Source organism: Sander vitreus, chromosome 24 (assembly GCF_031162955.1).
Source record: "Sander vitreus isolate 19-12246 chromosome 24, sanVit1, whole genome shotgun sequence".
Classification (NCBI taxonomy): Eukaryota; Metazoa; Chordata; class Actinopteri; order Perciformes; family Percidae; genus Sander; species Sander vitreus.
The window spans coordinates 4,292,594-4,317,619 of NC_135878.1; the positions used below are offsets into that span (position 1 = coordinate 4,292,594).

The 25,026-nt window shown below is 40.8% G+C and overlaps 2 protein-coding genes across 14 annotated transcripts in view; one reads left to right on the forward strand and one right to left on the reverse strand.

Moving 5' to 3' along the window:
- LOC144512732 (R3H domain-containing protein 1-like) overlaps positions 1 to 5,685 on the reverse strand; it is a 46,471-nt gene extending 40,786 nt beyond the window's left edge. For all 9 annotated transcript variants that reach the window (XM_078243623.1, XM_078243625.1, XM_078243620.1 and 6 more), the window contains exon 1: positions 5,528 to 5,685. The gene's annotated coding sequence lies outside the window, so the exon portion shown is untranslated. The remainder of the gene's footprint in view (positions 1 to 5,527) is intronic.
- Positions 5,686 to 5,773: 88 nt separating this feature from the next.
- The window catches only part of zranb3 (zinc finger, RAN-binding domain containing 3), a 71,733-nt gene continuing 52,480 nt past the window's right edge, over positions 5,774 to 25,026 (forward strand). Inside the window, exons 1-8 of one of the 5 annotated variants that reach the window (XM_078243630.1) lie at positions 5,774 to 5,982; positions 6,873 to 6,942; positions 7,209 to 7,397; positions 14,360 to 14,378; positions 14,654 to 14,832; positions 17,630 to 17,861; positions 22,141 to 22,226; positions 23,955 to 24,126. In XM_078243630.1, the coding sequence (XP_078099756.1) occupies positions 7,252 to 7,397; positions 14,360 to 14,378; positions 14,654 to 14,832; positions 17,630 to 17,861; positions 22,141 to 22,226; positions 23,955 to 24,126 (834 nt within the window). In that variant the 5' untranslated portion in view covers positions 5,774 to 5,982; positions 6,873 to 6,942; positions 7,209 to 7,251. The other 4 variants (XM_078243629.1, XM_078243633.1, XM_078243631.1 and 1 more) reach the window with 4 other exon arrangements.

The window sequence follows — 25,026 nt, forward strand, 5'->3', positions numbered from 1 at the left end:
ATACTTATTGCCATTCCCCTTCACATAAGCATTAACACACACACACACACACACACACACACACACACACACACACACCAGCCTCTCTCTTGCTAAGGCTGACCTTTCCCTCCCACATCTCCGCTCTGTTCTGTTCAGCTCTGCGTGGATCAGAGCATTTGTCTGGGCTAAAAACCAGCTCAACTGGAGGTGAAGGACCCTCAATCCCTCCCTCCATCTATTCTCGGTAGAGATCGAGGAGATGAGTCAACCATGGGGCGGAAAAGAACAAGCCATCACCTTCATATGCTTTTTCCAATCACAAAGTCAATCCACCGATGATTTCTAAGCGCCTGAGCAAAAAACGAAGTGGCAGCATTCTCCTGCACGCAACTGCAGATTACGCGTTGAAAAATATTTCATGCTGTATTGCTGCTGATGAGCTTTCGCAAGTGTCACACAAAAAGGACAACGGTAGGAGCGGTGCCAAACAGCTGGGATATTGTCTGCAGAGATGTAGAATACTAAACAGAGCTCTATTCAGTGGAGAAATGTGAAACAAAAGCTGAGACTCAAATGCAAAAGGTAATGCCATGTCCGAGGGCTACAGCTTTGAGTCACCTGCTCGCCATTTCTGAGTCAGAATTGCCACTGATGCTTGGCTTAAATTCTCAAGCTGTACATTTCAACCACAGGAATTACAGCAAGTGCAGCCACACATTTTACCACAATTAAATGCTGACTTCCAGACACACCAACAAAAAGACGGATTTAGAATAAATCGGATTCAGCAGAGTGCAGGACATGCACCCTGATAAAATCAGACATCAAGTAAACAGTTGATTAGGTTACTAATGCTGGTTCGCACTCATTGCGCTGCAAAAAAAATTCTTTCAGCATTTTGCTAAACTGAGTAACTAATCTCCCATTTTCTCCCCATTTCTGCTAATTGCAAAGCAAGGAAAGCACTGACAGGGGAGCTATATAATTGGACCAGAATGCGATTAGTATAAAGCTTATGAAATTATATCACTTTCATACACTGCTTGCCTCAATTTCTGAGGCGACTGAGGCAGTGTCAGTTTAAGAAACTGCCTGTAATAGCTCAGACTGAATTAACTGAAAAAAAGCATCAACAGGCACAAATGAGCCTGTAATTGCGCTTCTCGCTCTGCCTTCAGGTCATATAAGGCAGAGAGCGCGGTGCTGCGAAGCTGAGGCGCAGTCAGCCAGCATTAATAAATTAAATCCACAGCAGAGCATGTAGGTAATCCATTACCTATCCCATAGGAGAGCTCCCAGGGAATATCAATCTAGGCAATTAGAGGAGAAACAATAAACACAGAAAACAAACATGCAAGTCTAGCAGTTTTAATCTATGGAGCCTTATGAGAGGAGAATAACTCAAAAAGTCAGCCAGACTCATTAAAAGTCCATTTGCAGTCAACACCTGCAGAACAAACAGGGGGAGAGGAAGAGCTTGGCTGGAGAACAATGCAGAGCGAAGCCTCTTATTGGCTGATCTTGGTTAATTATCCTCGTAATGAAGAGCAGAAGCAGCATTGGCAAACTAGCGAGGAGATTTGGAAAGCTCTGGCTCAGCTCACCGAGTAACACGGCACCGACAGCACACCAAATGTCATGTTGCGCTTAGTTTAACAAGCCAAAGAAAAAGACTGCACACTTGCTTACTGACTTGCTGCCATGCAATGTTAAAAGAAAGAGAAAAGCTGATTTTCTCATAGATTAACATGTTGTTGGTTTAAAAACAGCACTGAATACAACATGTGCTCACCTTAGGCAGAAATCAACAGCCACAAAGGCACATGACAAAGAAAAAATGAAAAAGCAGAACAAAATAATAAACAAGAAATATGAACAGGAAATCAGAAAACGCATGCGAGATTCAAGTGGCGCGAAGCTGCAGGACCTACCTGCCCGGCAGCTCTGCCCTCCATCCCTCCTGCTACTCAAGCGTTTAGTTTCCATTGTACAGGAGGCACAATTTGCTGGAGAGGAGGCTGGAGTCACCTCCCAGCTCGCTCCTCGGCAGCTGCCTGCTGCCTCCTGTTCGCTCGCTCGACTGAGTGAGAGTGTAAGACGGGGAGAGGGGAGTGTAATGGGAGAGGGTGAGGGAGAGTGGGTGTCACAAAGAGAGAGAGAGAGAGAGAAAGAGCGACAGGGATGGAGGGAGGGGGGGAGAGTGCTGTGCGAGCACAAGTCTACCTGCCACAACCCATCAAGCCAGCCAGCCTTGGAGACAGCGCCAAATCAACAGCTGGCCCCTGTGTGATGTCAGAGCCTCAACAGCCAGTCACGGCAGCCGAGGCCGGCCGCCGCTACAGAACCAAAGTCACCGGCTAAATAGGGCTCTTCATTAGCTACTCTGCTTTAGGATGGAGGCGGGGGTAGGAGGAGGAGGAAAGGGCAGCCAGGGACATGCGATGGATGGAAGGAGACCGCGAGGAAAAGGAGAGGAAGATGAGAAGGGTGGGAGGTAGAGCGGTAAAAGAGAAAAGGCGAGGAGGAGCACAGAGGAGGTGAAAAAGAAAGCGAAGTAGAGAAGACAAACAGGGGAGGAGGAGCGGATAGGGGACAGGATCGACATGTCTGTGGCCAGCTAGGTGCTCAAAGAGCAGGTGGAGAGGCAATGGGGAGGCGCTGGCCGCTGAGAGGCCGAGCTGTTCACTGGGCTACCTTCCCATTAAAGTTGGCACCCTGCTTTTCACACAAGAAGACAAGGCTAGAGCTAATCCCGCAGATTTAGAGAGAAAGCCACCACCTGAAATACCACCCAATACTAAAACACAAGAGTAAAATACGGCAAGAAAACATTAAGCTTTAGGCAAATCTCAGATAAGCTCATCTTGGTGGACCAGCGAGAAAACAATACACTGACTGCATTAGGAAGAAGAGCAGCTGCCTGTGCATGATCAAACCGCACCCCTAACCTCCTCCATTTCAGCTAAAGCTGCCTTTTGTGATTTAATAGGAAAAAACAATAAGGGATCATAGCCTCCACCAGAATTTACTTGGCTTGTTTATTTCATTAAAGATCAAGTAGTCTGTCTCCTTTGTACATGCAACGAAAGAAAGCGTGGATAGGAGCGATAATTGAGCTCTGATAATAATCTACTTCACGAAGCACTTTCATCACTAAGTGACTGACAGACTATCAAAGACACAGGAAGTCACAAACAGGTCCGATGCAGAGCCCAAGTCTAGACTGCCATAATGTGATTGTTTTTGTCCTTTTCAGTCACTCAGACTTCAACAGCAAACACAGTGGGCGGAAAAGTTCCTGCTGTCACTTAGCAACCAACACCAGGCTGCGACGACCGATCCGATCCAATCCTGCCTCATAATTGTACCATTCGTTATGCCAGGTCTCTGAAGAATGTATTATTTGTGCTTCCTTAATCCCATGAAAAGGTCACCAATTGAACAAACAATTTATGGATAGGCGGATGAATTATTTAATGGCCCAGACCAAATATTATAGGAAAGAGAGATTTTCCCCCTGGAAGGCGATTAATTATTTAGTCATTGGGCCACATCTTTGGTGAAAGCTATTACACAGGATCCTTAACCTCAATATCTAATAAAGTCATCAGCTCCAAATATGCCCTAACCTGCATAATGAATGGTCAACAGAGTAGCAGCTGCAGCGGTGGGTGAAACAGTTATGGCAAACAATTATTAGCATTTCCTTTAATGCCATGGGAGGGGTGTGCCACAGAGTGCAGACAATTACAAGAGAGCTTCTGAGCAATAATTTAGTGTACTTTTCTGTGACTGCCACTACCTAATGTACTATATTTCACCCAGCAGGTACAAACAGATATGCATCTGTAATAACCATATCACCCTAACATGGACGTAACCTGATTAAGAACTTCTAAACCTGCATACACAATGACTAATTATGGTCATAATTCCCCATTAAGTATACTCACACACACACACACATCACACAAATATGCGCAGCTCTGCAAAGATGAACACATCATCTCCACTCTCTAAAACAGCAGCCGGAGGGACTGAGCCAGCATCCACTCTCCACCTACTAGACTCCGCTGGTACCTTGACGAAAATGATACAATCATGATGCTCAGCCTCAGTGGTGGCAACGTGAAAGCTTTCAGTTCCATCTCTACCAAGTCTATGGAGGCGATAATTGTCTGGGTTAGTGCATCGGAATTATAGTGGGTATGGATTACTTATTACACAAGTTCCAAAATGAGTTACAAGTATGATTTATGGCCTTTTACTAGCATACATCTGGTGCATTAGGTTTCACTGTCCACTTTTATAATCTCTCTGGCAACACTAATGGAATTGTACTAAACTATATAATATGTCAATGTTAAGAACTATACTACTATATAAAAAGTTTTTTTTAAATCTATTACTTCAGCAATTGAAAAAATAAAACATTAAAATCTCTGATAATGCTTGTGGTTGATAGTGCACAACTACACTGCATCATTCATTATTTCATTAATATTTATAATTAAGTTGTATGCGACAAGCCCTGGAGGACTAGTTTCATTGATAGTGATTGGCATTGATACATTTTATTTGTCACTCCAAATAAAACATTAAACCCCTTTGCCTCTAGCCTATTTGGTAAACTCTGGCACTTCTGAGGTATCTGCGCAACGTATCATTTATTATTTACGTGGGTTTGATTCATTTGCGTGTGACTTGTTTTTCTATGCATCCATCGACCAAGAAAATGTCACATTGTCAATCATGTATCTGCCATAAAGACAAGAGATTACGATTCGTAATATAGCATAGAGGTATGTGTGGAGAATCAATCCAAAGTAAATGCATTTGAGTAATCATTTAGAGCAATGTAACTTAAATGCTATTTATCGTTCGCTATTCCACCGCGAGCCCGTTAACACCAGACTCCATTACAAATTTGGCTATTTTAAATGTTTCCTTGGTAATTGCAAACCCACAAACCCCGGACAACATGTGACATTTCAATCTGATAATTGATACAAGTAACTCAAATTCGGCCGTTAAAACATTTAAGCAGGTAGCGCAAATATTCAATCAAAAGCTTAGTTTATGGAAATGGCTAATCGTTAACCTTAGTACACACTGTTCGTTGCCGCATATTACCGGGAGAGAAACGGAGTCGAACAGGCCTAAAAGTTAATGAATTATGCTGCATTATTCAACTACTGCCTTTTGCTTTTTCGGACATACGCCGAACGTAAGTATGGCCGCTTACAATTTGGAGACGCCGTGTACTTGCGAGGTGTGTACTTTTGCCGTAGAGCAAGGCAACATTATATGCCACATTTGGCGTTGGATCGTGTCGGGGCTAAGCTAACGATTATTACCTGGCACTGTGGCTTGCTAATGCTTGAAAACGGCCAAACACCGGTGCCCTCGCTGTCACGCACTAGCAAGAGAGATGTTTACTGCTAACTAGCTCGTGTTACATGATTACAACAATCCGGTTGACGTTTGTTTTCCGCAAAACGGTAACCGTTGGACACGATACTGCAGATATGTAATGTTGCCTTACCGCTTTGGTTTACAATCGGTGCACAGCCGTAGTCTCTACCGAGGGTGAAGTAGCTAGTGTTTGTGGCGAAGTGAAGGAGAGACGGCGGAGTCCAGAAGGCTGGGAGAGTGCGTCAGATCCTCACGTACGACCGTTCGATACGTAGGGTGTTGAAAATATGTCACGTCTTGTCGTCGTTTTTTTTGCGTTATGGCAGCACGCATGCACACAGGGTCAATTTCTACATTTGTCTCACATATCCTTTAACACTGATTAGAGTCTTTGTACTTTTAGGTGAGTTGTGAGTGGATTGAACACTCGTGATGAAACTAAGTGCTGCGGAGCCTGCCGGTGCCTGGTGAAATAAACCGAGTGAACCTTAAATTTGCCGCGAAACTTTTCAGTCTTTCAGTTCAGTCTGCTGTTTCATAAACTATGTGATTGCTACGATTCATTCCACTCCACCTTCTCACTGGGTAGGCAAAGTATGCATACGCTACCACAAAAATAGCGTTGGTTTGTTTTTTCTTATTTAGATTTGCGAACATAAAACTATTACATGTACGCTGTACGTTACTGCTCCTCAGTCACGATATCATTGTAACGTTAAGTGGCAGAAATATGTAATGTAACATAAACACAACGTGTTGCTTCTATTTTGCCATGGCTTTTCCACTAATATGGTAGCTAGGTACCAGAGTCATATGCAAATATTACAAACATAAATGCATATCCGGTATGAAAAATAATGAACGAGTGGTGCTTTTATTTGTATAGGCAAGTCTGTTTACTTCCGGTTTATGTTGCTAGCTTCAGTGCTATGCGCTACAACCAGGGCTACATCCATTCTGACTTCTTTAGGTGGGGACGTTATTAATAACTCAAAATGTCTTCTTTGCATACTTAAATGTGTATTAAGTTGTTGTCAACCCATAACCTGGCAACCTGTTCTTTGGGCAAGTTACTCCGTATAGCCGATAAAGTTAAGTTTAAACTCAATACATAACTTTAGGTAGCATAACTGCAAGAGTCTGTCTTCCTTCCAGATCAGAAGATCTTACCTTGACGCATTTAGGTGGAAAATTAACTATCAAATGTAATTTGTGGTTGTTGTTATTACAGAGTCTTTTTATTGTTATTATTTGTATTAGTATAAATGATCCAAATATACTTATATTTAATATAATAAGTAAATAATATACATGCACAAAATATATGACGTTTGCCATTTAATGTAGACACAGCTTGCTCTCTGACTTCTATCTGAACACTGTTGTTATTGGAAGTTGTTACTGTTTTAGACACAGTGATTTTGTGGGGTTGTTGTTGTACACTCACCAATATCTGTCATTACATGTGGAGGCAGGATTGATCAGGACAGCGCTGGGTGAGGCAACACAAAAATATGCTGTTGTAACTGGGGACAGCTGAGACAGGCACGTTTTACATCTCATCTAAATTCAGACTATCTTTGTCCACTATACTGCATCATCCAGCTTCCAATAATGGTATTCCTGTCAGTGCTAGTAGGCAGCAGAGGAAAGCTTCTCTCCAGTATTATAAAACATGTTTAAATCAGCAATCAATATGGTAAACAAAAGTGCTTTTTAACATCCAATAGATGCTCTTGGAATTAATTCAGACCAAACCTTTATTCAGATGTACATCTTGGTTTACCACTGTTTTTTTTCTTCTTCTCCAGCCTAAAGTCAGAGCCAGCTGACTGAGCAAGGGCCGAGAAACGAATGGAAATGGATGATAATGACCTACAGACCGCTTGCTGTGATACAAGATGGTCACAGCAACTGTCAGGCCTTCCTCACAAGCTCCTGCAGCGCCTGATGCCTTTCCAAAGAGAGGGAGTGGAGTTTGCTTTATCTAGGAATGGACGGTAAGCCAGTTACGTCACAGCTTTGTTGTTTACTAGTCAAAGGTCTAGTTTTTCCATTAAAAAAAAAAAAAAAGTTTTTTAAGAAACATCTTTGATATTGGAACAACACTCACAAATAGTTCAAAATCTAGTCTGAGCATTTTATAGAAGAATTCGAGTAGCTTCTTGTATCTTCACTCAGAAGCTTCACACACTGGTCACCACCAATTACAGGAAGAGGCAAGGTATTAAGAAAATGTCGGTCACTGATGCATTTAGATTTTCCCCACTTTCGAACGATGAAGACTTTCAGGTTGTGTCCATACTTGACAGCAAAACCTCCATAACACCCGTAGCAAAACAGTCTAATAAGATGGATCATTTGCCTAATGGAGCTTTAAAGTAGGCAGTCCCACCTCACCTTTATAGTTCAATGGGAAAACGCAAGTCAAAAGTCAAGAATGTATGTGAATATATTCTAAAAATAGAAGGTCAGATAGAGTGCAGGTTGTATCTTTGAAAACAACTACCCGTCCATGCAAAGTTGCCCTTAAGTCCGTAAGCGTTTGGCTGTGTTGAGCATTAGCAGCAGGAACAGACCAGGACTTGCACATTTCCTCCTCCCCGACCAGTCGATGTGCGCTTGGGCTCTCGGGAAGGTCAGCGCAGGGGGAGCCAATCTGAGCGCTGCTGCTGTGATGCGGAGAGGCCATATTGATTCAGGAACATTGGGAGGCACTGCTTTGTTACACGGGTGGGTCAGAAGTCAATTGGCTCTGGCTGCACCGTGTGGACAGCTACCTCAGTCAATTGGCATCAATGTGACAGGAAGAGCAGCGCGGACAGTGCTTCTCTCTGGAGACCAGAAGTGGCATTAGCACAATATATTATATACTATAAAAGTAGTAATGTAAGATAATACAGTGAGAGGGTAAAATGCAACATTTTAAAGCCCCCTTTACCTCACCCAACAGACAGACAGACAGACAGACAGACAGATGGTAAAAGATGATAACAAGCTAAACATTTTATTGACAGTAATCTTGATCTTTCGATGTATTTGAGGCGCCCTGCTGTTCTTTATTTGTTCATGCCATATCCTTGAAAAGAGCCTTGAGTTAAAGCAGCAGTGTCTTTTTTTTTTTCCACTGATGCTTAACAGGGACCGAAATGCAACGTATGACTTGTTGGATTTTTAGGACAGAGTGTAACAATTCTGGGAAATGTAGGATATCAACACATGAAGTGGAACTAGACGAGGCAGGCTGACTGAATAAATGGCTGCCCTTCATTATTAAATGAGGCATCATTGATGTCGGATATCTAACAGCATGGGAGGATTCTTCCTTTAAATCTCATTGTTGTTGTATCTTTCCACATCAAGAGCATCGAACCAAAACATCAAATGTTGTTGCAATTCAAATACTTATGGAACCCGCTGTATCGGTCTGTGTAGGAGGGTGAGTGAATTTTTAATGGAGTTAGATGAGGGATAATGTGGGAAAGCTGTGGCACAGTACGACAATAAAAAAAAACCAGAGATGTGGTTGACGGTATTGTTTGGAAAGTTGGGCAGAAGTGTGCCATTTGAGTGCTGACATCTGTATATATTCAGCTATTCTAAAACACACATTTACCCAGGGTACATCTGTAAAATGCAGTACTCTGATATAGACCTCTTGGTTGCTTCCATTATGGTGTTGACCGTAGCTTGATGCACTGTATGTCTGCCCTGCTTTGATTTGTCCAAAATATTATTGTAAGTGACTGCCTGTGTTTTTATTGAATAAGGCCTGCTCTGCTGCTGTGAGAGGAGATCAATAAGCAGACTGTGTTGTCTCTCCCTGTAATGGTCAAATTACTGAGAGAAGTCCTTTCCAGAGATGTGTCTCTGTACACATACGAGTTGATATATGTACACCCATCATTATTGTTCATCATATAGACACTGTACACAGAGTCGTTCCATAAAATCATTTGGGCTATTCAGCAGTGCACTGCTACACAGTTACAGTACTGGGAGTACAATTCAGCTTATTTCCAGAGTCTCTGTTGAAAGGCCACCTCAAATCAGTGAGAAGAAAACATATGCCGCATTTCCACTGCATGGTACGGCACGGCTCTATTCAACTCGACTCGCTCTTTTTTTGGGTTTCCATTATCAAAAGTTGACGCTAGTACCTGGTACTTTTTTTTTTGGTACCACTTCTGAACACTGCAGGCCACTGATTGGTCAGAGGAAATAGTCACTGGCGCGACACAGGACATCCAGCACAAACCCTCCATTTTTAAATAGTCAAGCTACCGTCAAAAGCAACCGTAATTCACTCGCCCGGATTTAAAAAAAATGGCAGCCTGCAAAAACTACAATTGATGTAGTTCAGACATTGTTGCAGATGAAAGGATCCAGTGTGTGTCGCGTTAAAGATGATGTCACGGCTGTTTCCCGCTGAGAATCCCGCCTACGCTGAGGGGGTATTATCCGCAGTGGAAAACAAAATAGAGAAAAGCTGGTACTAAAAGTGAGCTGAGTCGAGCCGTACCATGCAGTGGAAATGAGACCATAGAAAACCAAACAAAAATACAGCAATGTCTCATGCCAAATAACCAAAACAGTTCTAACTTCGGCAGAAAACTGTGTGAACCTGTAAGACCAGTAAGAAGCTGATTGAGAAAATATGATTTCAGGGCCTTTAATAGTTTATGCGATGTCATTGATTCAGTTAGTTTGCCTGGACTATTTCTTATGAAAGCGGTACTTTTTTTGTGTTGCACTTCCATAGATTTGGGGGACTTGTGAGAGACAGATTTTAAAAAAGAATGGTCAAAATGGAAGCAGCAGAGGCCGAGATCTCCTGACTTTTCTGGTATGGGTTATGCAATGTTAAATCAGATCAGTTTCAGGTCACCATTGAGATCCAGCAGTCTCTGGACGAATCCCATGTACCTGAGCAGTATCTGAGGAGGGACTCTGGGTCCAGTATCAAATTGAAAATAAGGAAATCTCTCTTTTTCTACATCTTTAAAGTGCCTCGATTACAGTATTTACTTTCTAAGGTGCTCGAAATTCCATTTCTTCCTAATCAAGTTTGCTCTAGGTTTCAATGTAAAGGGGTGTTATATTTTTGTGTTATGAAGACGGCAGGAGATGCATTTTATTATACAGCATGAAAAATGACATTTTACTCGCCATCAGTAACCCGTAGCCTTAATAGCCGCGTTTTCATTATCTAGATAGTATTAGAGGCTTTTATAGGAACCTTTAGGCTGCACATGATAAATAAACGTTGTAGCATGCTGGGTCAGTTTGTGTCTTAGAGAGAAGAATTATGTTGGTGGGAAACATTTTTAACAAGTATTGTTAAAGTACAACATTTGCTCACTTGAAATCTTCAGAATAAATGCATCATTAGAGATGCATTAGATTATATTAGATAGTTGCATTAGAGCCCAACATTCATACATCTTTATGTACATCCTACTGTAATAAATACAGGAGGATATGGATTATGATTTAACGTAGCAAAAGAAAGTATCAAGGGTTATCTAAGGCCATAATGCAAGAGAATAGACACATAGCACACACACCCTTAGGCAACATATTCACAATATATTCACTCTCTGCATTGAGACTGGCCTTTATAAATACCCTGATTAAACCTCTCAGGGTTTTCTTGCTAACTTTAGCTAGTATTAGCCACAATAAGCTACTGGTCAACCCAGACCAAGTAAGACTGTAGCAGAAAAACTCCTGAGTGCACTGAAATGAGCAATGGTGCATTTTATAGCTTAGGAATTCTTTGTAATTTGTAAGAGGAGAATTATGGTATTTTCTTCAGTCTCACAGCTCTTCCTCTGCAAACTCACATGCTGGACAGTGTTGTCTTTCTACAACAATCGGCAACCATAAGCCGTCGTCACAAGTCTTAGCTGCGGCACAACTGCGTATTAAACAGGTCATTGTTTTTTTGTTTTTTTATCTGGTTATTTATGTGTCTAATGTGTATTTCCTTTCTTTGGATGTGATTAAAAACAATATAAAAATGGAGTTTATGTAAATCTCTCCATGTGGGGGAAACATTATGAAAGATAAATGGTAAAAAGAATCGCTTTCGGAACCACAGGAATAAATTTAGGAAGAAAAAGAAAGAGAGCTTGTGTGTGTGTGTAACTATTGTCAAAGTCCAGCAAGTACAAAAAGTTTTTGTTTTGTTTTTTCTATTTCAAGCACCACTGAAAACAAATAAAGGAGCTCTCTGATAGATTTGGGTGTGATTAAGTTAGGAAAAAAGAACTTACTGTATAAGCAAAACACTAGTTGTGGACTGCCCCATATAGCTAGTGTTTAAACTTTTTCTTTTTTTAGTCACACACACTGTTTAAAACATCCTCCATCTCCTACTAGTAGAAAAAAGCCCAAACCTTCTCCACTAAAGGCTACTCTTTTGAGTTTGAGTTCATTCACAATGTACAGCAAAACTGCGCACCGAACGCATAAATTGTGTGTGAGCATGGCACACTGTAGCACCCTTTGAAGCAGCCTTTTGTGCAGCGTCCAACCTCTGAGCAGCTTTCCGACTGACCACAGCACACTACAGGTCCAGTCCTCAGTAGTGAACCTTAACGGAGCTGGAAGATTGGGGTTAGACACCGGGCCACACAACACATCACTGTGCACAGGTCAAACCCATCAAATCATCGTAGCCAGCTTGGGAGGTGGGGGAGCCCATTTCCTGACACTTTTGGGCTTGTGGGTTTCAGAGATAACATTAGAAAGATGGGGCGGCGGGGACCGTGCCGTCGTCAGGCAACAGCACTGCAGCATCCTCGCAGTCTCAAACCGTCAAGACGACACTCAGGTTATTTAAAGGTGGATGATTAATGTGTTGGGAAATGGCAAGCACCTGCCCCAGCAGCACTCTCCCCAGTCTGTGAGTGTGGGTGGATGTGTGTGTGTGTGTGTGTGTGGGTGGGTGTATGCGCAAGCACATATATGTGTGTATGTGTGTGTGAACACGTTTACATGCGTCCGTGTGTGTGTTCGTATATATATGGTGTCTTTTCTTTTGTGTGCAATTTTTCACATATTTTTCGGCTATTTTCGCGTGTGTGTGTGTGTGTGTGTGTGTGTGCGCGTGTGCATTGCGCTGACTGTGCCAGTGTGCTGGCAATTAGAAAAACCACCAGTGGCAAGGTGCACATTAATCATGTTCTTCAGCTGAAAGAGAGAAATGGGGCGGAGATGGGGGGGAGGAGGTGGAGGAGGAGGAGAAAGAATAATGAGAGACTGTGTCTGAGGTATTCAGAGCTTTTTCGGTTGCACTGTTTGCTCTGACATGGTGTTGGAAGCATTTATGAATAAGCAAGGTCATGACAATAGGCCCAAATCCACTGGGCAGAGAGAACCAGAGGTTGGTCTATCTGTACGTTTTCCACAGGGGACTTTCATTGTTCCTTTATCATGTATAGTGTAAAGGCGGAACTAGTAAAGGAGGCTGTTATAGGGTTGCCAAAGTACCATATCAGAGACAGCCAGATAGGTGAGCTGTTACTTTGATCCTAGTTTAAGGTTCAGTTGCAGGTGAATCTTACAATTGTCTCACAAATCGCTCTTAAAAAATATGAAATTAAAGGAGAAATTTAGGATTGACAAAGATCGATATAGGCTAAAGGTCTGTAAATATATCATCACCATTGTTCACACTACTGCTGTAATTATTAATCAGTTAAAGGGCTGCAACTAATGGTTAGTGTTACTATCAATTATCTATTGATTTTGTTTAACTGTTTATAAAATCGTTTATAAAATGTCATTGATTTTTACTCTTAAATGAATGTCAACACAATACACATATGGACACTTCTGCTTTGAACGGAATGCAAGCAGGAAAAAAAGCTGAAGCTGCAGATGGCTGGAAGATGCTATCAAGACTACAGTAGTCACATCATGTAAAATACTATATTAAAAAATCTCACTGCTATTTTTAAAGGATCTTTTGACAGCAGCCGCTTGGGAAATTGGACAGTGAAAACCCTTCCAAGACAGATTTTCCACCAGAATGTCTTGACATGCAGAATGTCCAACAGCCAGATAGATTCTAAAATTAGTCAGGGGCCAGTTTGTGGTTAAAGTTGGGCTGAATCCGTACAGTGTGTGCCTGGCATTAAATGAACTCACATCTGTGCCCAAGATCATTTCTTTTTTATTTAAATTTTTTTATGGAACAACAAAACTCCATAAATAAGTCCTCCTTGTTTTTGTCACGTTGTCAATGGAAGGCTGGCTCCACTGCAAAACTCAACTGAACCTTAAATGTGTGATGCCACTGCAATATTAAAGCACTAACTTGTACGAGTTCCTAAAGGATTACTTGATTTTGTCAAACCTCAACAGTTCTAAACAAAGGACATAAGATTTGATGTCTTTTCTAAACTGAAAGTTTCCTCAAAAAATATTATTTAACTTGGGGAATTAAACTTTAGCTTCTGATTCACCCAGCGTATTACTATGAACCCAAACACAGTGAGCACTCCCCAAAGTCTCTCCGAAGACACTCCGCTGCGTCAGACACAGAACTATTCAATAAGAAGAAGAACAACTACAACAACAGCAACATAAATATTGAATAGCAACGACAGCTCTCACACTGAGACAACAAAGCACCAGTGCAGACCTAAATTGCAAGTGACAGATTTGTAATATATGTCCAAGAGCAGCTGAGTGTGAGGTGACATTGTGTGTGTTTGCTGTGGCCAGAACGGTTCGAGAAGTCTGGTTGTGATAGGAGGGTTTCTGGTGTGGCTCCTTGGACAAGCCAGAACTGTCTGGACAAAGGAAACAATAAATGCCTCTCTAATGAATGATGTTGTGGTGCTCTTGAGCCCTCATGCAGCACATGCTGTTTTTATATGTAAGCTATAAACTTTTTGTACTGTAGCAACCAGTTCAGCTCTGATAAAGTTTTCTCTGTTTTGTTTTACAGATGTATGATCGCTGATGAGGTAAGCAAATGCAACGCTGGCTCAGGAAATCTATTCCCCCCCCAAAGAAAAGAAAAATGAACCTAGGACTTCGCTGCATGCCTTCCAAATTAATTTGTCAGGCCTGTGCAGCTCTCCCACGTGCCTAATCTCTTTTGACACAAGAATCATTCTGAGACCTTATTACTCATGGGCCCTCACATCAGCTCGGCCGTCATATGCAATTTACCGCAGAGTCGCAGCACAATTGACTTGTTTTTCTCCCCCTCCGCCGGGTGTTGATTTGGTCCGTCCAGATGGGTCTTGGGAAGACGGTGCAGGCCATCGCAGTGGCGTACGCTTTCAGGCAGGAGTGGCCCCTCCTGGTGGTGGTGCCCTCGTCACTGAAATATCCCTGGATCGAAGAGCTGGAGAGGTGGATCCCTGAGCTGCAGCCCGGAGACATCAACCTGGTGGAGAACAAGAGCCACACCATGTAGGTCATCCACCTTCATCCCTCCGAAACTACCTCAGCCACAGTCTACACACACACACACACACATACACATACACGTTATTACCTAAGCACATATGAGTAACTTGTTAGCAAACAGTTGCTTAACTACACATTCAGCAGATATGAGGCAACATATGTATTCATTTTGGAGTCCTGCTTTTGGCCACTTGATGAGTGCAAGTCCATTATTCACTCTCCTTTTAGCTCTGTTTTGGTCTCCACCAACTCCTGAGGGAAATATCTGGCTCTTTAGCTGCTAAATGCTCCATGAACATGGATTAAAATGTACAGTTGAACATTAGATAGATATGCAAAAACACAACACTATACTTTGTAATATAGACTTTATAATAAAATGTGCACTGGTTTTGAAGAATCATCATTTTATTAAAATATGTTTTGATTATGGGCTTCAAATGGATGATAAATATGTAATCGGCAGACTCTTCACATCAGTTGTGGATGACACTGACTGGCCAATATGTTTTTTAATGAAAGGCTAATATTGGCAGAGTGATAAAGCCTCACTGCTGCCAAACGGTTTATTAAAGCTGCACTTTGAGAGCCAAAAAGTCAAACCTTGAGGGGAATTAATTTTGAGTACGACTCATTTTGGTAAAACACTAGCTGCATTTAATCCTACTTTTGGTTAAAGGTCACATCATCAGCAATACAACCAATAATAATTGAGGTACAGATGTTAAAGAATAGGAAACCATCTTTATTTCTGTACAAAAAAAGGTTGTGTTGTTATTATTTGATTGATTACTATTTTCCTGATTAATCTGTTAATGAGCTTGTCTATAAATATCCATATCCATCATCATTTTCCTGGAGCCCAAGGTGATGTCTTCAAAGAACCCCAAACCTAAAGTACCTAAATATACAATTTATTATCACACATGACTACGAAACCAGCAAATATTCAAATTTTAATATTCTACATTTTCTCCATGTTATCGAGACACATTTTGCCCATTCAGAGCCACAGTCTTTAGAGCATAAATATGCTTAGGTTATCGAAGCAAAGCACATAATCCTGTGGATTATGTTTATTTTACACAGGATTATGTAAATGAAAAGGTTGCAGCCATTATTTGAACTTCAGGGGAAGTTGTGTCAGTGTCTTGCTTCACATGCACGCGATAATAATTAAGGAGCTGGAATAAATACATGAACACACTTTTGGTCACAGTGTGAAAGTGTGACAGTGTGATAGACAGAGAAGTTGCGGCTGACAATTTAATCTCAAAGTGTCCCTCTGTGTCAGGAGCCAACGGGCCGATTTTTGACAGCTCTGACAGACAAATCATGTCAACGCAGCGTGTGCAATATTGAACAAGAGCTGATTTTTTTTTTATGCGTGAAGTGGAAAAATGCTGTCGTAGCAAAATGTGTCTCCTTTTCACAGCTGTTTATATTGATTTGGTTTTCAGTGTATCTCTGCACGGTAGACTGTAGATGCCGCGTATAAAATACTTTTATCATCTCAACTTTCCCATAGTTCCCCCTAGTTTTTATTTTTGAATGAAACAAACTTTCTCTATCTATGACTTGGAAGGAAAAAAAAAAAAAAAAAACCCTCTCCACCTCACACAGATGAGGCGCACAGAGGTTGTGAAAGCCTTCTGGGGAAAACGTGTCCTTGAACTGGGATGTGTTAATGACTGAACGGAGAGGCAAGAAAAAATTATGCAGCATCTCCTCTCAGTATTTTGACTCACTTGTTCTTTTGTAGAACATGAATGGCACCTTAGGTGTACTTCAGCTTGGAAATGTGTGCGTGATGAAGGCAGAGAATTAAAAGCTGGCAGATGCTGGAATGGTTTTTGATTTCTCAGAGATTCTTATTGAGTTTCATGCAGCTGAATGCCACCCCTGTGTTGTCTGTGACTGTGTATCTGTGTGTTTGTGTCTACTGGAAAATATAGAAATTGCACTACAGCCCAGGAGTGGATTTCTTAATCACTAGAGAAGAGGACATGTACAGTATATTAAAAAAACCTGCAGCCCTAGTTTGTGCCTTGCATTGTCCGTGTGTGTGTCCTCCTTTAACATTAAGTCCACACACCCTTTTTAAATAGTCTGGTTTACATTACCTTAAGGGTTCAGTTTCTAAGTCAATAAACACTAGAACATTTGAACAGATGTTGAGTTTGTATTTAGTTCTAGCTGTACACACACGTGTCAATGTTAAAAGTGACTACTGTAAGAACTACTTTTTATTTTTTATTTTTTTAAACTCAATCCCAATCCTGTTCAAAATCGGGTACCTGCTATGAAAGAACACACATTTTGGTTACCAATTGTTGCAAAAATATTACTGGTTCCAGCTCTGCAAATGTGAATGTTCTATGATAGTGAAATTAATATATATATTTGGGTTATATTTGACTGTTGGGCAGACAAAAGCAGCAATTTGAAGATGTCTTTAAGCTTTAGGAAACTGTGATGGACATTTGTCACTGTTTACTGACATTTTATTAAACTAAACAATTAAATGAGAAAATATTAAGCAGACAACGAAAATAATCATTTCAGTTGCAGCCGTAATCAATAGATAATGTTTGTCACGTTAGTGTTAATGTGTGGTATATATTTGTATTCTAAGGAAATAACATAGGAAATAGCATAACTTGTGATACATCACTAGAAACATCATATGTTTGATCAGCATACTGTGTGTGTGTGTGTGTGTGTGTGTGTGTGTGTGTGTGTGTGTGTGTGTGTGTGTGTGTGTGTGTGTGTGTGTGTGTGTGTGTGTGTGTGTGTCCAGGGGTATCAGCAGCAGTAAGGTGACGGTGCTGGGTTACGGCCTGCTCACCACAGATGCCCGCCCCCTGGTGGAGGCTCTGAGCAGGCAGCGGTTCGCCGTGGTCGTGGTGGACGAGTCCCATTACCTCAAATCCAGGAATGCAGCGCGGACTAAGATTCTGGCGCCTCTCATTCAGAGCGCCAAGCGGGCCATCCTGCTCACCGGTACCCCGGCCCTGGGACGGCCTGAAGAGGTAATAAAATCTGATTATATGAAAATTGACTGGTGCTCCATGGGGAAATACCTATTATGGGAAAGAATACAAATGTAAGTGGATTAAGCTGTTTTGGCTTCTTCCCAGACGACATAAACCTTGCCACTTTAAAACGCTGCTTTGAATTGTTAATTACATTTAAACAGTGGGATGGACAGGAAGGAACAATGTGGACAAATAACAAATCTCATTCAACAGATTATAAAAATACATACGGTACGTTTGTTTCAAAAGGGTTTCTGAGCCCACACTCATGAAGAAACATTAGTAGGCCACAGAACTAATTTGGGCCTCAGCGCTGGCTTCTCACAAAGGTGTTTCACAATACAGCACAGGTATATCGCCATGGTAACTTGCTCCAGGAAAGGTTATACTCCGATCCAACATTCAAAAAGCCAATTAACTCACCGGCTACACTTATCCTCGAGGATCCCGTGGACTTATTTCAATAACCTTTGTTGCAAAAACTTCATTTACAAAGCCCGATATGAACAGACACTGCACTGCAATAAATGAGACAAGTAATAAAAAGAAGCGCACGGGGGGGGGACTATTGAATTTAGAAACAATAAGAAGGGCTGTTCACAGGACAACGGTGTTTGGAGAGCGGCGGAGCCATTCCCCTTTCCATAATGATTTATTATATCATTTTTATATATGGTATATCGAAGGAGCAAATTGCAGTCGTATTCCATCACTGCCGCCGTGGAAGATGAAGTGCACTTTGTGAATGCAAAAATCTTTTCACAGTCTTAATGTCCACTCTCTAATGATAGGGCACTGATACAGCTTTGTGCTTCAGCATTTACACTGTTTCTACTCTTCCTCAAGTCATCCTCTTCAGCCTCAGGAGCAGCATCACTTTTGGCTTTTACAAAGTTCAAAGTGTTGTTCTTAACATCATTATGATAATGATGTTAACTACTATACATTTATTCACTGTATTTACAAATTATACAGTTGATTTGGAGAATAATTCTTATCTTTAAGATAACCTCTGCCTTATTTTGTCATTTTTTTTTGTCATCACAACCATGAATTATCGCTGTTCTGTTGTATATTGAAAATAATACAACTTCATGTATACAGAATGTTTCTTTACAGTGTTAGAAAGGGGCTTTACAAAAATGTATTAAAGATGCATAAAATAATTGAAAGACCAGTACAAAACAGAAACTGAACAGAGGCGAGAGCCCCTAAAAACTTACTATCTGTCTATAAAATTAAATATTCATGACAAAATGTGTGTGTGTGTGTATATATATATGTATATGTGTGTGTGTGTATGTATATGTGTGTGTGTGTGTGTGTGAATATGTGTGTGTGTGTGTGTGTGTATATATGTGTGTATGTATGTGTGTATATATATATATATATATATATATATATCTACTATCACATCCTACACACACACACACACAATAGCAATACGTCATGTTTAAGTTTGGAAAACAACATCCATGGATATTATTTATATTGAGTTGAGTTTAATATTCAAAAACTCAACTAATTTGCTTCATCAGGACTCTGTGGGTGTCTGTGTGGGTGTGGCAAATGTAGCTTAATCCTGACTGGTGCATAGAAGTACGTGACGTCACCTTTTTCCAACTGAGCTAGCCCTCCTCACACAGTTGAAAATCATACAAAAAGCAGTGCATTAATTAGGGACTTTTTTTTAGCTGCGGATTAATACACATACAGTGTTTTCTAAGGTGATTTAATCTTATGTCATACTTTGGTATATATAGGGTCAGGATCTGAGCAGTATAGCCTCGTGCGACCGTAAAGAGGCACTTGTTAGAGTAAAAACGTGTTGTGAAACAGAGTGAGCTGGTTACCAACTACATAACTAGTTTGACATCATAGGTTTTGTGTTGACTACGTTTAAGTATCCTTGCAAGACGGTACTAAGATCCCACTGTCATCTAAGTGCCACGTTGCTGTGAGGAAAACTTAATTATTGCCTCGACTCGATCATGATAATTACCTGATGAGATTCAGGCAGCTAATTAATTCCAAAATGGAGCAAAGTTAGTACTTGTAAGAAATCTGGAGACGGTGTGTCATTGAGACTGTGTGTGTGTGTGTGTGTGTGTGTGTGTGTGTGTGTGTGTGTGTGTGAGAGATACATGCCATCCTGTTTTTGCCATTGCCTTCCTGCAGTGTTGAGGTGAGTTTTTAGATATCATCTCTCTCCCTCTCCCTGCCACTAGAATCTGAAACTGAATATAACATTTTATCATCCGCAGCATAAACCTGATAAGCCCTGTCCCTGCCTCTGTGCCAGTCTCCTCACTGCCATCATTACTCACTGTGGCTCTGACATCGAGTTAGCACACAGCTCAGGGCATGCTGCACTGTTCATGATGTGCCCTCATTCCACCCACCTATTATATCAACATTGTGAGGGGGGGAAATGCAAAGTTCCTGTTGAACAAGTGCTGAATTTAGAATAGTGCTCTCACTGTGGCTGCTTATTCAGATCACCTTGCTGATGATTACCTGTCATTACTTCAGAAATTGCTGCAAATAATTACAATTGACAGGGATGTTGACGTTTGCACGCACACATTGTTGGAGCTTTGTTACCTGTGATGCATACACACTCTTTACCTACTTACTGTACAGTTTGTAAGTTTTTATGATGCAAAGATCTTTTGATGACTCAATTTTCATGTCAGCAGTTATGTAGCAGCAGTAGGTCTATTTTTTCTATCCATATTAAATTAATTTTCAAATCGGTTAAATTTTTTTTCCACCTAGTCTGACTGCAAGTGGGTTGACCTGGTTAATTGGGGCTGACACAAATTACCATACAGATTCCCAACACAGGACTAGTAAACTAGGCAAAGGACAACGGGACCTTGAATAAATTGCACACAAGACACACTTCTTGACAGTAGACTAATCGTGAGCACAGGTATATGGTCTGTGTTAAAAGCCAAAAAAAGCTCTTGCTACTTTTGAGTTATTACATGCAGCTTTCAGAAACTAAAAGGTGATAAGTTGTGGCAACTGAAATTGTATGCAATCTTAATGATTTGCTGATAAATCTGACAGTTTGGTGTAGTAGATTTTACACAATATATGATACTAAAATAACTAGAAGATTGATATGGTTCCAGATCTGCCTGTTGCTACAGCCAAGACAGTACAGTGCGCTAAATATGAAGCTACTGCCAGCAGCTGGTAATCTTAGTTTAGCACAAAGACTATAGAAAGTGTTAGCACGAAGCAAGCAAATTAGACCGATGAAGCAAGACTATGTATGTGGCTTTTGGTAAACAGTGGCTAAGTGGCAACCACACAATGAAACATGACTCCTGGTGAGGTGCAGTGTGTTTACTCTTTGTGTAGCCTTTGTGATTAAAATCATTGAGATATTTATCTGTGATATGAAAAAGTGAAACAGTAGCACAAATAGAAAAGAGTCACAAACTTACTTTGCTGAGTTTATGACTCTAACTGAGTTAGTAATATCATTTACACAGCAACATTTAGCTTAAGTTTGCGAACATTAGCTAGCACAAGCTACATGTACTGGCCATACCAGACCAAGTAAGACTGCAGCAACAAAAAAGTACTGAATTGAGCAATGGTGAGTTTTATTTTTCATTAATTCAACTTATCATATGTAAGATAAAGGATATTTTATATTGATATATTTCTTTGGCTCACTTGAAGCCTTACAAGTTTGCTAACATTAGCTAAAATGAGGCAGAATAAGCTACTGTTCATACCATAGCATTTTTTCTTTTGCTCACTTTTTCAACTTTTAATTGGAAAAATGTGTTATTTCTTCTTTCTAAATTTGCGCAGTGTCACACTGTGTGTGTGTGTGTTTGTGAGAGAGTCATGTCCATGTCAGTCAATTTGTGAGAAACTTATATTAAACAGCAGTAAGAGCTTACAGCCATGGTACCTCTGTGAGATGGTATTAAGGCAAAGTGGTGTTTTGAGCTTAATGCTAATAGCGGCATGCTAAATTGCTAACAGGCTAGTGTAGCTGTCTATGTTGTCATCATTTAATGGGTAAGATGACAAATATGACAAATCATACTGCATTTTGTTTACAGGAAATAATTTATTTGGGAGGGAATTATATGCGAGATTTAGAAGGATATTACAATTACAGTAGTCCTTAGTCTCTGTCTCTCTTTCCTAATTACTGACACAAACATGTACACACCCTGTAATGTGTGGTTTTAAGCTGTACTGAGTAGCTGTTAATGTCCTATTCTGTCTCTGTATTTAATAGCTTTTCATGCAAATTGAGGCCCTCTACCCCAAGAAGCTCGGAACCTGGACTGACTATGCCAAAAAATACTGCAACGCCCATTACAGGTGAGTCTTTAACACACACACACACACACACACACACACACACACACACACAAGCTGACTCACACCTCGTACAAATTGTTCTACTTTTTTGTAGTGTATCCTAATGCTACTATATATTTGATTCACATTTTGTGTGTTATATATGTCACTTAATTTATATTCTGCAATTCATATTTTCCGTGACATATTTACTACTTTTTTTACGTTTGTTAAATAAAGTAATTCACCTTCTTGCCGAGAGTTAGCTGAGAAGATTGGAGGAGACTGTAATTGTGTAGCGAGACCCAGCAGACAGTTAGCTTAGCCTAGCATAAAGACTGGAAGCCGTAAGAATAGCTAGCCTGGATGTCTAAAGGTGAAAAAACCCCACCTACAGTATCCCTAAAGCTAATTTAAAACCCCAAAGTGTGAAAAAAACAAGTTGTGGAATTACATGGAGAGCTGGACCGATTCAGGCTAGCTGTTTCTTCCCGCTAACAGTTTTAATGCAAAGCCAATCAACTGTCTCTGTCTTCTGGCTTCAGCTTTATATTTAACAGACAGACATCAGAGTGGTGTCAATCTTTTTATCTAACTCTCACCAAGAAAGGAAATAAGCATATTTCTCCTAACGTCAAATTATCCTTTTAAATGTATGTAATATCCTCATTTTGATATGTTCTTATTTATAAACTCATCATTCTTTGCTTAGTGAAATTAGCAGAGTTTTAATAGATCTCACCTACCAATACATTCTCACTCTTTTCAAGTGTCTGCTGGGATAAGGTGGACTGTACCTGAGTCTGGAGTGGTAGTGTTGCTGAGTTTAGGGTTTGTTGTCAGAGCCAGAGCACAACTGAAGCCAAGCGTTAAATGCCAACTGGCTGCCAGTTGCCAGTGACGATCAGTTACATGTGTGAACAAACACATCAAATGCATTGTTTTGGATGTCCATCAAAGTCGGCGGCTCGGTCAGGGATGGGCCTGTCGCCATCAATGATAACACTTTGTATACAATAGCACTTAGTGTGGCTGGGGAATGCCGTGCTGAGCCACATAAACACATTCACACAAAAGATTATAGACACAGAAGGGCACAAGGCAATGTCATATAAGCAAAGTCTTCCCATTCCCTTCATAATAGTGAAGTTATTGTGGGAAATGGCAGCAGCTCAGGAGGCAGAAAAGCAGCCTCACAGATGGAAAGATGCTGGTTCAAATCCCAACACCAGGCAGAAGCATCGTTTTTGAAGGAGTGAACCAGTTTCCCCCCTTCCTCACCCACTACAAGTTTAAATATCGAAGTGTGAAAGAGCCATATTTTGGCAGTGGCTTGTTAAGTTTGTCCACACTTTCAGCCAATATGGCAGATAACCAGCCTTTGTGTGGAGGGCCAGTTCTATTCTGAAAATCCATTTGGCAAATACATGGTGAAAGTTGCCAGAGAGTTTTGGGATAAAGCTGCTGCTGTGGCCATTAGAACAAATAGTTTCCTGCTCTGCAAAGTGCCCTTAAGCAAAAAACTGATCCCCTGACTGCTCCAGCAGAGCTGCTCAGCAGTAAATGATGGAAGGCGGTTGTAGTGCCGGGCAGCTCCCAGGTGGGAATGTTTAAATGTGTTTAACTAATCCTTCAGGGCATCGCCATAAACAAGTATGTTTTCTTAGTAAGTTTCTTTCGGTTAGAAATGTGTATAAAAAACAAATGCATCAGCAGCCACAGCTTTACCTCTCGTTCACTCTCTTACAGGTACTTCGGGTCTCGCAGGCAGTGGGACTGTCGCGGGGCTTCCAACCTGGAGGAGCTGCACCAGCGGCTGAGTGAGATCATGATCCGTCGTCTCAAGGCTGAGGTGCTCACCCAGCTGCCCCCCAAAATCCGCCAGCGTATCCCCTTCGACCTGCCTAAGGAGGCTGCAAAGGTACATGTTTGGACAGATGACAGCATGTAGCCTTTTGTCAGACATTCATTTCACCCATTATTTGCTTGTTATACACAAGTGATGTATCCACATTTTCTAGGGCTGCAACTAAGAATTGTTTTATTATAGACTAATAATTAAGTGATAAATAATTCCCAATCATAATAATAAGATGCCCATCATCATTTCCCAGAGCCCAAGGTGACATTATCAAATGTCTGGCTTGAAAAGATGACTAAAATTATTAATTAACTATCAAAATAGTTCCAGAGTAAGTTTCTGTTGATTGACTAAATGATTAATCGTTTCAGCTCCAACATTTTCATACATGCCGTGCACAAATGCAGAAGCATTATGTCTAAATATCCAGGCGAGTGTCACACCTCGATTAATGGAGATGCCACAGATCCACGCTGTTAAGTAAAATTAAATTCTGTCATTTCCAGGTTTGTATATTTCTCACCACACAGGGACTGATTAAAGATAATATAGAGACGATAGTCTCCTACTCATCACCATTTTATATTTTGCTGCGTTAACTTTTGTCTCAACTAATTTTGAGAATCGATAATTGTTGATCATTAATCAAGCAAAAATGCCAAATAATGGGCTCATATGAACAGATTCTTAAAGACTTAAATACCGATTTTCAAAATATACTATTAAAAATATATTATAGAATAATGTATTATATTGTACATTATATTATAGTATTGGATTGTAAGTATTGATGCATTATTGTGTTCATCACTTCAACGTTGCAACTGGTAAATTTGGCGCTAATTCTTAATGACTTTATATACTGCTCAATAAAGTCTTCTCTTATCTTAACCTATAATAATGCATCATAATGGGCGCCTGGGTAGCTCACCTGGTGGATCGCGCGCCCATGTGTAGGGG